Genomic DNA, 16534 nt, shown 5'->3' with positions numbered 1-16534 from the left:
AATAAATTCACTTTTGACTTGTTTATGTACTATGCTAGTGGGAATTTAAAGGAGAGAACCACTAAAACTCTCAGTAACCTGTACTACACAGTCTTGTTCTTATTACTGGGACATGAAGCTTTTCCATGCAGTTTGCACCCGGATTTTAAACACAGTTCATCTGGTCCCCATGAAGACAGCATTAGACAAGGCTTATCCAAGGCCAGCAAGCACAAAAACTTGTGAGCATATGGGAACAAACAGCATTTCTGTACAGAAGACACATCAAGAAACATATGAAAAGCATCCAAGGTACTTACTAAATCCAACCATTTTATCAGGCACTTTGAAGTCTTCTGTTATTACAGTCCTTAAAAAAAAAAAAAAAAAAAAAAAAAATCAAATAGTCATTACAAGGAACAATTTGGAAGACAACTATGTCCATGCCATGGAAACCAGGCACAGCATAACGCTTTTGCACACAACAAGTAAACACTACATCACAAAATCTTTTGTTTTGGAAGGGACCTCTCATGGTCACCTAATTTCTCCTACGCTGGATACATGGATACATTTCCAGCCTACCCTCCAGTATCCTTAATGCAACGGACAGAAGAGCCTCTTTTTGTCATTCTTGCTCCAGACAGTTTTAACGGTATAATGGCAAAATTTCTTTAATATTTAGCTTAGACCTTACAAGCCACAGTCTTTGCCTACTACTTTTGCATATGCTCTTGCCAAGAGACACTAACCAAAGCCAACCCTCATATGAATGTCCCCTCCGATATTCACAGATTCTTTTTTTGCCTGTTTGTCCCTATCATTCTTTTCCTTTGAATTTATAAAAGCTGTCTTCAATTATCCTTTGAAGTCTTACCTCAAGACTTCCCTATCTATTGCTCTTTGGACTTTTCCAATGTGTCTCTGCCTCAAAATGTAGCACCCAAAGCAATTTCTTAAGACCTGACCGTAGTCAGAAAGAAATTACCTTGGATGTTTTTTTGCTTAGCCATTTCTCTCTTGTAGAAAATACAACACAATGCATATGGAATTTACAAACTCCATATATTTAGACATGCATTATATACAATTTGTTCAGCATTCTCAAAAGCAATGAAACACCTGCATAATAAGTTCAATGCAGGTTTTGTGGTGAGGTATACTAAAATCTTCCAATTTTTTGATTTAGATCAGTTAGGGAAGGCATAAAATACACATTAGACTTCACCAGCTAACCTGCAGATAAGTACTCTCCACCATCCCGAGGCTCACCAGCCGAGATGCAAAACCAAACAGTGCCATCCATACCCACAACAGAACAGGGAGGTTCAGAATTACCACTGTGTTAACCTGGAATAAACCCAGTCTGTTGCCAAAACATCCAATCCTGCATCATTTGTTAACCACCCTGTGTTGGAGAAACAGTTGCAGCTGGACAAAGAAGCTAACCTAGCAGAAAACCAACCACCAAACCCAGAAAGAAACCACTTCAGGCTTTACAGCCTATTCAATTCCCTACTTGAACATCACTCCTGGCAGAAGAGAGGTGGCAGGTAGCAGCAGAGCAGACAACGCTGCCCACCTTTCTCTGTGCTGCCCTAGATAGGCATTAGCTTTAACCTACCATTAAAAATTGAAGGTCTTTATGTGTATTGTTTGTCCTTTCTGCTGAGGCCCTCAAACAAACAGCTGGTTACGATGGAAATGCACTATTATTAGCTCGAAGGTGAATCCAGCTTTAGAAATGCTCTCCCCTTCCTACTCAAAACAAGACAGTCAACTTCTTAAGAGCAGGATTCAAGAAAAACTGAGAATTTTACTTTTGTATTAGATCCTAAGAAATGCTGCACAACATGTCGTACTTGCTTCAGTCCCCCAAACCCATCTTTGACAAAGGAGTCATCCCAGGTCATATTACACCAACAAAACTAAAATAAAAAATAAAATAATAATAATTTTAAAAATCTACCTGCTCATTTAATACTTCCAACTTCTGTCAAAATGCCAGAGCGCTTTTTTTTTTTTTTTTTTTTACTTTTTCTTTCTTCCCCCCACCCAGGGCAGGGGAAGGGAGAGGAGAGAGAATTTATTCTGCTCAGTCCTGCAGATTTTCAGGAACCAAATCCAAGTTTCACATCAGCTCTTCTTTCTTCATCACAACAAACAGCCTTAAAGGGTTAGCAGAAACTCCAGCCTGGAGAAAACCTAAGCTGACAGTTTCTCCACATTCTCAACCTCTGACTTCCTAACACTACTACAGATGGTGGATCAATAAACAATTAGAATTGATCAATAAATAATAAAACATAACCCACTGCTTACCTTTGATGTACCAGGGCCCCTAACTGGTTACCTACTGTGGCAGAGAGAGAAAAAAGGAAAAAAATCAAAGCATTAGCACGGATAAACTAACTTCATCCCTATAGAAAAAGAGTTCTTACCATTTCATCAAAAAAGAAAGAAAAGCAAAACAGTAATTTAGGTTCAGTGGCTGCAATGAATGTGTTATGTGGTACAAAACAGGAGGGGATTTCTTGATCAACACACACCATAACCCAGTGTCCAGCTGAACACAGGATAAGGAATTGATCTGTGTCTCCCCATGCTGAGAGTCATGGGAGAAAATCCTGCCTGCTGAAATCCAAATCCCTGCAACTAACCTCCCCCCTTCCCAAATGAAGCCCAAAGTAGTAAAAAAAAAAGGAAAAAAAGGGGGGAGGGAAGGGGAAGAAGAGAAATTTCAAGGAGACTGGTATGTATTAAAAAACAAACAAACAAAAAAAGCTGAGCAGACTCAGAGATTTAGTCTAGTCAAAAAGCATCAAAGACCACTTGCACATACTTCTCTCTGCATCTCTTATCTGTGCTCCATGGAGCCCACTTACACGGAGACCTGTTAAAGGAATAGGTCTGTTAAGTAACCTTGTGGCACCCAAACAGTAATTTTTATTTTTTTTTTAAAAAAACACCACATTTTACTGAATACACACATTCCAGGCATATCTGTGATGTTAGCTGGTGGTCCATTTATGATTAGCAGTTATCTGCCCAGCTGACAGCCCTCAAACAGATTTCTTCCCCCCCTACCCCCATAGATTAGATCTTCCAAATGTTAATGGGGAAAATATTAGACCAACTCATGCAAAGTGGGAACACATGCCCTGCTGGGCTTCCTACTGGACTTTGCCTGCAGCAAACCAGCTAAAAACCAGACCATTTGGTCCTAACAACCAGTTGAAAGATTATATTGCATGCCTGGAGGGCACAAGTAGCGAAACAAATGAAACCGGCCAACATGTGAGCTGTGATAATAAAGATGCTGTTTCAAACTACCTTGCAGCAACCTGCACATTCTTTGACCTGAAATAAATTGGCAATCAGCTGGCAGGGTTAGCAAGCGGATGCATCCCACACTCTCTAAATCCGGTAGAAAAATGCATAAAGTTTGCAGCCCAACACTTTACTCAAATAAAATAGACAAAGAGCGTCAATACTGTATTTCTGCTGCATGTCAATACCGTCATAATAGTTCACGACCAAAATATCGACAGCATATATATTTTATTACTCTCCCCAGCTCAGTGATAAGACAACTGCTGCGTTATTGACTCAGTTAGATTTGTCTTTGCATATTCTCACTCTGAATATAAAAAGCTCTAATTTGATAACTATCAATAGTGCAGTTGAAAAAGGTGGGTGATGTAATGGGGAATATTTGCTCTAGCTGATAAGCTACTACCGCAGAGCTGAGCAAATATGACCAAACAAATTCAGGATCTTGCCATCTTGCCCCAAACTGTGCTCCGAACATTCCTACTAGGCACAATAGGTCTGGTAGCTATTCCTGTAGTATGGGATTGCCCTTGCCACAGACCAGGCCACTCATTATCCCAAGATGCCAGAAAGAGTGCTCTTAACACTACCAGGCTGTATTTAAATATCCACTTCGCATTTCAATTCACCATAACAGCTCTCTTAGCAGTCTGTTCCACTGCAGCCGCTGCCCACAAATTATGAGACAGATACACATCCTATAATCAACTCCTGAAGTTCACGCAAGGAACGGAAGAGCCTTCATTTTGTAACACAATCCTACACTTGAAAAAGACAACTTCTTAGGGGAAAACTGTATGAGCACAAGAAGTTAAATCAGTCAGGGAAATAATGCTTTAGATGTACTTAATGTCTCCAACCCATTCTATGCAAACATAGTAAGCCATTCATCACTCCAGGCAGATATCAGCCTTACTATATATTTGTTGTACAAATTAGTTAAAAAAATTAAACCACCATAACTCATGTGCGAGGTCATTCCTTCCACATTTCACAAATAACCTCTCCGTGAGCCGAGATAGAAGGCAGATGGAGAGAACTGGGAGTGATTTACTTGAAGTCAGTTATGATTTCTCTCTGTTTTGGGGGGAAAAAAAGAAATGACATGGCTCCCTATTCCAACAACCTAAAGGTCCATTCCTTCTCCAACATGCCCATTTTGCTCTGAAAGACAGGGACTAATAGAGAGGCAGGGCTGGGGCAGACTGTGCTCGCTGCAGTACTGAAAGCTGATATTCTGTTCCACCATCTCCCTCTTCACACCAGGAAGGGGGCTGAACTCTGACAAACCGCGTACGTATTTCCCCCTTTTACATCTATTGAGTACAATTTAACTGTAACTGCAGTCATTTTACTGCAAATAAGGAAAAATACTGAATAAAATCAGCACAATTTCCTATTAATGGCACCTGCTGGTTGATAACTCTTCACTCTGCTTTAGGCTTCACCTTAACTGAATTCTACCTAACAGACACTCAAAACAAATGTGGATTTTTTTTTTCCACCCCATAAAACAGAGCAGTGCCTCCCACTAAATTAATGTGCATGATGGGAATATACAATCTCGTCAAGAATATCTTCATGGCTAGAATAAAATCAGAGCAACGCATCTCCTGGAGAGCAGTAGAATAGGGTTGCATTTCATAATTTTGAACAAAATGGGGTCATCATCAATTTTAGAAAGCTACAAGGAAGACATTAGTTACCCTAATTCTTCATCATTAAATACTGCTAGGTTTTTCTTTAATTATATGGTCAAAACCTAATAATGCCTTCACTGCAAATCTTTATAGGCTTCCCCCCCTCTCCCTTAAACTGCCTTATTTTAAAAAATGGTGATCTGTAAAGTTGAAATTTGAAGAACACTGGGATTTTGTGTATTGCACTAAACCTTTTGCCAAGAGATTGGGACTTTGCCCTGGTCCTACTGCTGCTACAGATCTGTCAAGGAGCATCACTACTAACTTTCATCATCAGTAAGACAGGGTTAAGATTTCCTTCTGCCCATTGCCTTTTCCATTGAAAACATGTTGGTGCAAAGGAATAAAGTATTCTGTACAACAGGATCATGGTGCATTTCAGCCCCTCGGCTCTACTACAATGAAGTTTTATTACACCAAAACAGGCCCTCTTCATATTTGGATGCACCACAGAAGCTTGGGGAAGGCAGGGGATGGAGAGAGGGGGGTGTGAGGCTTCTCCGAGGTCTCTCATCTTTGTTTCCCCAGACTCAAAGGATGCCCCAGCCTTCAGCTGCAACACCGCTGCTTAACCCTACATATATCGCTGGAAACTTCTTCAAAGCAGTCCAAAACAGGGCTAAGGGAGGCTAATGTTCTGGCGATCAGTCTCTTTCCAGCAGACTAGACCCCTGCTTCCTTTGAACAAGGAGTCTGGTTTTTTTAAGGATTATTTAGCATTAAATAAACTTATTAAATTGTGCTGGTAATTAGAGGGACCCATTAATTAGAATGGAGGCCAGGATCAGCCGTTGACCATTAACAGGAGGGCTGGGACCTATCCTCAGCAGCGAGCCACGAGCAAGATGCCACCAGGTCTCTCTGCAGCTCAGAGCAAACCTGATCTCTAGTGCTCACCTTCGCTGAGAGACATCAACTGCTGCAAGTGGCCATATAAATGCTGACTACGACTTACTGTGAGCAGTATAAATAAACCTGATCTCCTCCCTGCACTATAGCTATTTACAGGATTACTTTAAAGTTGTTTCCAGAAAGGGGAAATAAAGAAGCCAGGGAAAAGAGAAATAATCAGTCTCAAGCTCCATCTAATACCAATAGGCCAGGTCACCAGGGCCAATCCTAGCAGCTCTTCGTTTCAGATGAAGGTTATGTTAAGGGAAGTGCAAAAGGCACTCACACGTTCTCGTTTCCAATACTATGACAAATCTATTTTTCCTGGAAAGGCTCTGAAAGCAGCTGAATTTGTTTTGACCAGCACACTGTCACCCTGTCTTAAGACCACTTCCTAAGCTGACATCAATCAGCCACGCCAGCAGCCATTTACAAAAATGGACAGGCAGAATTAGATATTCCTGAAAGACAGACAGTTTTCTTGTCACCTTAAATACTTCCCCTGAACCCAATTTTTTTTGAGGAGTATTAGGAACAGAAGTAATTTTCTAACAGCTACATGGGGATAAGGCAGCAGCGACAACTGCACCCAGCTGTGAACACGCAGTATACAGAAGTAAACAATCAAAAGATTTACCACCAGATTTGTTTCCAAGCTATCCAGAGCAGCAGAATGCATCCAAACCCCCGCACTATAAAATTTCTAGAGCATGTGTAACAATATAAATAATTGCTTCTTGACAACAATGTCTCCAAACTGTGGTTCGCAGACAAGCAGAAAATGGAGAAAAGTGTGGGCATGCAATCCCAACATCCCTTGTTCACAGCTAACAGAGGACTAAAAGATCATCCAAATAGGAGTGCTTTCCTAATTTAAGCATCCTACTAAAAGCACCTGCCATCTTCCAGACGCCTAAAGCCAAAGCTGCATTATAGACTTCTAATGCCATGGCAGCGAGAGCAGGTAGCCCAAGACTGAGGTATGGATCATACCACAAACAAATACAGAGCAAGAAGCACTCGCTGCTTCAGGAGTTCCTTTGCCAGGCTGCAGTTCTGGGTATGCATTAAAGAGCAGCGCAGGAGGATTATGTGGTTAGGTGGGGAACTCGTCGCACAATTGTATTTCAGTACAGGATTTACTAATGCCATTAGAAATAAAACCCACGATGACCAAAACTGAAAGAAGCGATACAACCCTTGCTCCTACCCTGACAATTCTGTTTTCTTTGTGAAATTCCAGCCCTTTAAAATATCACTTCCATCATTTCTCCTCTAAGATCTTACAGATCACATTTTGGGGAAGGGAGTTGAACAAAGCTGTAATGTCTACAGATGTATACGAAGAACCCAAGGGCAATACAGCACTTGGAGCTACTTTAGAAAACAGTTACAAAGAAGGCCCAGTGCTGAATAAGCACCCACGGTAAGCAAACACCTGTAGTCTTTACATCAGCAGAATAACTGCCAATACAACACTCAAGAGTATGGCCACCCTGGAAGGCTCTCCCAGGAATAGTACCTGCTCCGTGGAGTTATCTATCACAGCACAATAAACCAGCAGTAATGTACATTTATAGCCCAGACTCCAACTGTACTGACATGGTTTGTGTCAACACAAACAAGGCTCAGCAAGTAATAGGGCTCACCAGTAAAAGTTTAAGTACAAAGTCTAACTTGTGCTGTCACTAAGCGCTACGACCATTTCACATGTTAAAAGTTCATGAAAACCTGTTTTGTCAAGAGGTCAGATTCCTCAGTTCAGTCTGATGAATCAATGAAAGAAACAGGCAGGACTAATGTTACAAATGACTAATTCCTAGAAGGCTACTTTTATTCTTTTACACATATAGCCGCTTATCTAAGCCATTCAGACACAGCTCAAAGTTTTTCAGCATTCTTCAATGCTGAACAGCCTGCTTGACAGCCGAGCACCTTCCCATACAGAAACCAACACATACCACTAATACCAGGCCTCTGGCTTCTCATAGCAATGCTCCAGCCTGAGATATAAGGCACAGACCCAGAAAAACCCCAGTCTTTCCTAAAACACCAAACCAAAGGAGCAGCAACCTCTTGCTCAAACACAGCCAACACCAGAGAACAAAGTGGGTTGTGGCATGCATTCAGAAAACAGTAGTGTTAGCAAGCCAGAGGACCCACATGAAAGAAACTTCTCCCCGTGCTCCAGCACGTTTTTTTCAGAATGAGAAGCAGACATGCAGTATTTTCAGTCTTTGCCTCACGCAGCTTTGTATCGGACAGAAAAAATTATTTTCAAAATGAAGTGCTAGGCAGCAGCTTTGCTTTTCTCTTCAATACTCCTGAACATATCTGTGAGGGAGAGAATCACCCTGCAGGGCTACTTGTGTCAGTAAAAATACTAGAGGAAATAGGAAAACGAAGACATAGCCACTTTTTTTTTTTCCTATAGCCAACCACAGGAAAAGGTGAGCTCTTTGCATCCATACACCAACAGATAATATAATTTAAACACTTCTTGTAACAGTGCACATCATTAGATTTGTAAAAAAAGAAAACACCTGTTCTAACATTTTTGTTGTTCCCGCCAAAGATAAGAAGCTAGGAACTTATTTTAAAATTGTAACACTTCATACAGTATTAAGTCCTTACAGTTACCAGATATGGTCCACCCAGTGAATTATTCTTTGGCTGTGGCTGATGTTAAATGCTTTAGAGATTTAAGAATCCTCAAAGTACCATTATGAAAAAAGCTAAGCCTAATATGGGAAGTTTCCTTCCAATTTGCATCAACTTACACCAACACCCTTTCCCCTTAAAATTCATGTACAAAGCAATCAGAGCTCTTGACAGCGACTCAACTACTGTGCTGTGACCACTGCTACACATGGAAAGGAGCACATATAATACTGTCCCTACACTCTGCCTGCTCTCAGAAAATAAGGGTCATCAGGGAAGAACAGCTTTACTATGTACATCTGGTACTCTATACACGGGCTCCAGCACAGTTCCAATAAGCACATCCTCCTCTCCCCTCCACCCCCCAACTACCACAGAACAAGATTTAAATTACAGAGTTCATTTGCTAATTCCCAAAGTTCATGAACTAAGAAAGAATTGTTTCACATTAATAACACTAATGCCTAGGAGCGCTGCGCTGTCTAGATAAGACTGAACAGCACAGGGAATCTTCTATAAAATTTCTATACCCAGGACAATGCATTGATTTCTGTCCTTAAAGCAGACAACTGCCTCCACAGATGAATTTCAGGAGCCGCATCCACAAGACTGACTAATCATAGCCCGCTTACCTCCGTCATCCAGGGGCCGTTTCTGCACTCCATAACCATAGACTGACGGGTCCACAAGTGTTGTGGAATTATTCAAGTGAGGAATATCTCCAATTTTAGCAGCAATCTATAAAAACAGGGGATAAAAGCATGATTAGCATACCTGAAGTTTCAGCCACCACAGCTAAACACACTTTCTTCCGATAAGGCATTTACCCCAGCCCAATCTTCTCTCAGCTATTTTCTATATAGGTGGCTTTGTAACAGTTCCAAGACAACAGTGTTTCATTTGTAAAGTAAACAAATTTCTGCTTGCTATTGATATTTATTTATTTAAGATCACATTCACCCAGTTCCTCTTCCCGATCATAAGTAGGTATTTACTCCCTGGAACATCATATTCAGGTTGGTTCACTCAATGGACAGCTGACAAGCTAAATCTTGCAAAGAGGAAAGTTAAACAAGCTCACTTTGTCCTGGAGAAGCTGCTGCTACCAGCACAGCCGTGTAGGAGGACACATGCTTCCTCCTGCTTCCGTGCGTACCCAGATACATAGAAATGCATACTTGCACATCAGCGGGGGGAGCAGAGGGAGAAGAATGTGAAAATACACAACACAAGGACAGGTTTGGGAACTCCTTGTCAAAGAGACTGGATCACCCTGTGTTTACTGTATGAAGAATAAGCCAGTGGGCAAACTATTAGCCCAGAATTAGTTTCCATTTCCTGCTGCAGTCAATACAGCGTGAACACGACTAATGCTGCCTGTGCCTCTGCTTCCATCCCTCACAGAGGGGCTATTCCCTGCCAAGCCAGGATGCAGGGAGGATATTTACAGGAAAGAGGAGACCGTCAGGTATCACAGTAAGGGGACTAAGGTAAGCAAATAAACTAGGTGAGAGACCTAACCACCACTTAATAAAAGCGAAAAGTTAAGCTCGTCTCTAATGATATTTGGGAGACATCTATACATACAGATGCTGACAGAAGCGAGCTCTTTCCCCTGCCCTCCAAGCTAACTGATGCAAGCCCACTCTAGAAACATATGGGTGCATTATGTCTGTGCTGCACCCCAGTTAATACACCCTTCAGGGACAGGCAAACTGCAGTCTCATAGCACCCCTTGCCTATACAAAGTACTTTGCTATAATAAGCAAGTGCAGAACAAAGTAGTTACAGAACAAATATAAAGCATGGTGTATTCTACAGCGTTTGCTTCCTTTTCCAGCAAAAAGAAAATCATTGAATAGGATCTTTACTAGGAGTCTGATCTTACTCTATTATAACTGAGATTTCACCAGACAATAAGCAACAGGAACATATGAAAGAGCATTTTACACAGATATGTTTTAAATGAAGACAAGGGCAAATGACAAATATAACTAAAGGTGTTTCTAAAATTTGAGTTTTATTGCAAAGAAAAGACATCTACAGTAACTCTGGTTGTTGACACTATCGGCTGCTGCAGTGGAATAAACAACTGCCCAAGATTCAGAACCACAGGGTACTGGAAAAAAGCTATTTGAAATAATCTTGAAAGATTGAGGGCACTGCTTTTAGAAAGAGAATAGAAAACATTCTCTTCAATGCCTGGCATGAAAAGGGCTCCAAGTTTTGACCATTTTCCTCTCACAGTCCATTCCCTTCTGTCGTCTTTTAGGAAGTCAACAACTTTGTTACAGTGTCAGAAATGCCAGGAGCTAGAGAGTAAAGTCTTCCTGCAGGACCAGCACAGTGATCATGTAGCAAAGCTTTGATGGCAAGCACCTTGTATAGCAACATCTCCAAAAACTAATAAGCCCATAGAAATCCGATTCTGAAAGCATTAACACAGACTACCCCTTGTCCACTCCATACTAGGGAGCGCCAGGTGATGCCTTGCTTTTTAGTTGAAAACTGTGCTGCATCCATGGTCCCAGCCCTTTGCCCACATGCTTTCCCCTTACGATTGGGATGCAGAGGATTTTAATGAAGGTAAACAGAGCATAGATATTTCCTCAGTACTTCAATGCTGAAAAATAAATTTAGAATTATATTTTATAACAATCTATTAACAGCTTTCACATAAGAACTTACAAACGTATGCCAAAAGGAACAGCATCAGGTATAACACACCCTGGCATGTTTTGGAACATTTGATTTTAACACGCACTTTATGAACTCTCTTTCTGTTAGTAGTTATTTACTTGAAAAAAAAAATCTGTAAGTTGTGGAAACTGCTAGCTGATAGTTTGGAGCTGAAATCACACACCACACGCTCAAGGGACAGGAAAAAAAAAATAGGCTGTGGATAGCAGAAGCTGGCCTGCAAAAGGAAGCGAGCATGAAGCACAAAGGTGTGCACAAACAGATCACCGGCACTATGGCTGTCTGCTCCCAGAGCAGGAGAGCTTTGCAAACCCCTACTCATGCTTAGCACACAGTTAGCACCCTGGCACAGAACCCTCCAAGTAAAGGGCAAAAATAAGAGAGTCAAAGCAATTTTTACATTATCAGCTTTTGGGATATTTTCCTCTTTTTTTTTTCCCCTGCTTTATTTAAATTTGTACCCTTATCTCTAAAGCCTCCCAGCTGCCACCGGATTACAGGCAGACAACACACCACCTCACTACAGCAGGAAAAAATACCCGGCAAAATTAAGAGTTGAGCTTTTTAAGTAGATGTAGCGGTTAAAATAAATTTTAACTTCTTATGTTCAACTTAAAATGGGAACCTTAGTTTTTACTATAGGTTCACCAGGGAGATAAGCACAAAAGTTAGAACACAGCAAAAGTAAGCAGACCTAGCCCTTATCTGACTAAATGACCTTGAGTAATGTACTGCTAGCCACTGCTTTTGTCCCACTGTATGTCAGTCTTCATTCCCCCCCCCCCCCTTTTTTTTTTCCCCTAAACCCAACACATCCATTTTACTAAGCTCTGAAATACACTGGAAAAAAGCATCACTACCACAGAACTGTTTCTGCACCTAATTTCCCCAAAATAAAGCTCTCCAACAAACACTTTAAAGGACACAGTACAAACCTGAGCTACAAATTGCACTGGTAAAGCCAAGAAAAGCAAACAAAATAACCCACAAAGTTGTGTGAGGAATACATGTTTTCCTATACCTTGCACTTCTGTCCTCCTATACCTTTGACACTCTTTAAAAATGGTGTAATACCAAACCACTTTTAAATATGAAGCTTCTTTGCTAGGCACAGCAGGACTCAAACACCAATATCTGCAGAATTCAGCTTTCAAGAGAAAGGGCCTAGCTTCTGGGAAGAATCTCTCCATGCTGTCCTGCAAAAGAACAACAACCGATAAAATCGCCAATTCTAGGTATTAGCAGGATAAAAAATAATAAGGTGCTGTCATCTGGCCCGTCAGACAATTCTAGTACTTCTGCTACTCTTCCCATATGTCGAGTAGAATACTTGAGTTTGCATGACAGACATTCCTCCAGAGCTCAGTAGGAAGCAGCAAAGCCATCCACAACCATTTAAGTTTCATGTCACAGGTGGTTTTCCTAAATACTCAAGTAATTGCAAAGCCCTAAATCTATCTGAGGATGATCTGAAAAAGTACTCTGCAAGGGGATAAAGAAAAGTAAGTCTTGGACCCCTCCATCCCCACAGAAATTAGAAGTTAAGAATCTGATAGTAGAAAGGGCTTTTAAACGTACAGCCTGTTGACACTCAGTAAGTCTCAGGATATTCATCCACTTTCAAGGTAGCCAAGATGGCCTTCTACAGACTTACCAAGCCACAGCCTTTCCTCTTCATAAAGTTCCCAGAAATTCAGATTCAGGCAGTACATATGGCAGGTTACAAGAAGAAAAGCACACGTATGAAGAGGGAACCGGTAAGTGCTGCAAACACACGCGCTGTACTGAAAATGAGACTGCCAAGGAGAACGGGAGAGGGTAAGAACCAAGCAAGACGCAGTTTTGTCAGTAAGAACAAGACTCAAGGACAGCCCGATAGAAATCCATTTTTGTCCAAAGCACAGGCTTATTTTCTGATCCCGTTACTCAAAAGGGGAGCAAACATCCCCCCCTCAAAATGCCACAGAAGAAAAGCCACCCTGCCTAGGAGCAGCTGAACAAATGGACAGTCACCACCTATGATCCATGAACTAATCCACGCACTGGAAGCATGGTGCAGAAGATGCAGGACAGACCATATCAAAGCCCTAGCATTCACTTGAAAAAGTAATTTTTGATATATCTCAAATATTTAGGTCCACAAAAAATACAAACAAGTCCAGCACAAACATCCAAAGCAACACACGAGTCATTTCTGTCAAAGGTGTGCCAGATTTATTACTTTTATGTCATCTCACATCCCAGTGACTTTGAGGAATGCAGTTACTGTGATTGATCAGGAACGTCTTCCCTGTCCTGAATTATTTAGTTATTAATAACTAAGCATTTTATTCCACAGTCCGATTTCATTGTTATGGCTTTCAGGAGAACTGAATTTATTAAACTTGATTACTAGTCTTTGAAAGAGTTCAAATGTCAAGCCAGGGATGCCATCCCAACTCACGAAGCAAGAACTATGAATTTTTTTCCTCTGCTCCCTCACCCCCTTTAAAGCAAAAGTCATACTCGGAAAAGGCTATGGCATTGGCCACAAACAGCACAAAAGCTGACATTTGCATACCAGATCAGTACAGTTCAGGCAAATACAACATTAAACACACCCAGTGAAAGCTCTGCCATCACCTCTGGAGAAGTGCCTTTACACCCCACCTGATTCTCAGCCGGGAAGTTCCATCACAGATTGCTTGAGCTTAATATCCATCCACTGAGCAATGAAGACCATCTTCATTCACATTTGATAACCAGTCACCAGTGACAATTTAGTCCTGCTGAACTGTGCAGAAGACTACCTACTCCCTTACAAAGCCTCTATGGAACTAGATTAAATCAAGTACTTTTGCAGGGGGGAAATATTTTAGCACTTGCCAACAATTCTTTTCATCCCACAAATACTAATAGAAAAAAAATCACATTCAACAGGCAGCATATAACTCATGGCAGAAAAATGTAGGCCACTGCACTCCCATGAACATGTGCAGAGTGCGTGTTTCTCAACACACCTGCTTCCAGTGTGAAAAGATAGCAGGAAGGTTGCTACGCTGCAGTGCCTGACCTGAAGTTGGCAGCTTGGAAGATTTTGAAATCTTCCAGTTCAGACTAACTCAGGTCGTAGGCTCAGGGAAAACCAACACATTCTTTCAAGCGTAATAAACTTAAGAACAGCAAAATCAGAGTAAGTGAGCACAGCTAGGTTACAGAATTATTTAATATTCCGTCTCCTTCACATGTGGGTTCGGGGGCCTCACAGATTCACCCTACAAACAGGATGACAGCAACCACGCAACACCGATTCAGATCAACTTTCAATCAGTGTCATGTTTTAGCCTAATAGTATCCGAGGCATCCCATTTTCACATTTAACCTGTTACTGATCAGATGAGTGGTACATACCGTGGCACTTTCAACACACTCACAAAATAATTTCAACAAGCTGCAACTTACCAGCAAATAATTATTTTCTTCTACATAAACAGGTTATTCAAAGATTTTTCAACTGCTAGCAGGCGATAATATTACCAGATATTGAACAAGATGTTTTTGCAATGAGAGGCCTTCGGTAACAGACAACCAGGTCAAGACAAACACAGCTGCAACATCTCTCAATTTAACTGCATCACATAGATAACTCTGGGCTAACAGCAAAGCTTTCAGACATCACATACCATCAAGGCCACAGTGCTTTGTTAGCCACTGAAAAAAGGGATGCATGGCCTCATCTGGGAGGCAGCTAACACACAACTCGCCTACTGCAATACTTATGCTGAGAAAAAAAAAAATCAACAACCGAAGAACAGACTAGCTCGTGATCTCCTCTGGGAAGGTGCAGGGTGTTCATCTAGAACAGCAAGCGCCTCTGTACAGGTCACTGAAGACCGCACAAAATGCAGACTTGCTGCCACACTGATTCACAAGTGAGCTGTGAGCGACGGTAAGCCATTTAAATTCCATTAGAGCGATCGCTTGAAAGGTCTTAGGGTCCAGCTTAGCTTCTTCAGAAGTTTCTCAGTGAAATGAGAAAAGCGAGTCTGGGCAACAGAAGGAGATTTCTCCCACCTGGCCTGTAACATTGGAAAAAATAAAGTCAGGGTCTTTAAGCGCCACTTGGGCTGCGGTCCTGGTATTTAGCTGTATGACACCTTGTTAAGGTGCATTTACTAAGCACGAGTAAAGTGCAACCTGTTCAGAGATAGAATAAACACCTGTGACAGCCGTGGAAGGAGAGATGCGATGAACAGTCACAAAATCTGCACTGTTAGCAGGAGCTTCTTGTTTCTGGAGCCACTTTCCACAAACTGAGAAGCGTGCAAATATTTGGAATATCCTGTACTGAAGACGAGGGTGTTGATTTGTGCAGGTCTGGGTGCCTTCACTGAAAGTTTGCATTTTGGCACTGTGTAAGCTCAGAGATTCTTTTGGGGAGCACTTCACTCCCCCCCTCTCCCTCCCTCCTAGGAGGGAATGCAAAGCTCCCCCTGTGCCAAGGTTTCTACTCATTAGGCGAACGCACAACGAAGGCCTCGTTTAAAAAACTAATTAACCTTAGCTCACACCCACCCGCTGCAAAGTGCAAGCCGACAGCTTCGCAGACGAGAGCTCCCGCAGGCTGCAGACCGCCTCCTTCCCCGCAGAGCCGCGTTTTTGCCGTGTCACAAGCCCCGGCCGCCACTCGCGCTGGAAGGGACTGTCAGAGAGCCCCGCCGCCGCCCCCCGCCTCTCCCCCGGCCCGGCCCGCCCCTCTCCCCGGCGCCGCCGCCCGCCGCAGGGGGACAGCCCCGGGGGCTGCTGAGAGGGGCCGCCGGCCCCGGCCTCCCGGGAGAGGGGCAGCGGGGCCGCGGCCCTGCCCCTCACGGCGGCTCCGCGCCCCGCCTCGGCCCCGCGGCCTAGGGCGCCCCGCGGCCTCCTCCCGCCCCCGGCCCGCGCCTACCTGCCGGACCCGGTGCAGAGCGTCGACGAACCCCTCGGGCTTGATCCCCACGGGCGCTGCGCTCTGCCCCTGCGCCAGCTCCGCCATGACACGCGCCCCGCGCCCGCCCGCCGCCGCGCCGTCCCGCCGCTCCGCCCGGGGACCCGCACCCGGAAAGGGAAAGAGCCCCCCGCTTCCGCCGGAAGTGGGCCGGGGGGGCGGGGGCGCCGCGGCGGGGCGGGGCTGGGGGGGGCTCGCGCCGCACGTCACGGCCGCTCACGTGCCGAGGGAGGCGGGGGGGGATCTGGGCGGGGCGAAAACTTGCCCCGCCCCCTCCGGGACATTCCCCCCTCCCCCCCCCCCCCCC

At 43.2% G+C, this 16534-nt stretch overlaps 1 protein-coding gene across 2 annotated transcripts in view; it reads right to left on the bottom strand.

Moving 5' to 3' along the window:
- The window catches only part of FUBP3 (far upstream element binding protein 3), a 40276-nt gene extending 24001 nt beyond the window's left edge, over window positions 1-16275 (bottom strand). For both annotated transcript variants that reach the window (XM_075716327.1, XM_075716328.1), the window contains exons 1-5: window positions 16189-16275; window positions 9197-9302; window positions 2822-2872; window positions 2302-2335; window positions 300-349 (exon numbers count right to left, since the gene is read on the bottom strand). In XM_075716327.1, the coding sequence (XP_075572442.1) occupies window positions 300-349; window positions 2302-2335; window positions 2822-2872; window positions 9197-9302; window positions 16189-16275 (328 nt within the window). The remainder of the gene's footprint in view (window positions 1-299; window positions 350-2301; window positions 2336-2821; window positions 2873-9196; window positions 9303-16188) is intronic.
- Between the last annotated feature and the right edge of the window lie 259 nt (window positions 16276-16534).

Source organism: Pelecanus crispus, chromosome 9 (assembly GCF_030463565.1).
Source record: "Pelecanus crispus isolate bPelCri1 chromosome 9, bPelCri1.pri, whole genome shotgun sequence".
In the NCBI taxonomy this organism is placed as follows: domain Eukaryota; kingdom Metazoa; phylum Chordata; class Aves; order Pelecaniformes; family Pelecanidae; genus Pelecanus; species Pelecanus crispus.
Note: the sequence above shows the minus strand (reverse complement) of the source record. Positions and strands in the feature narration are given on the sequence as shown.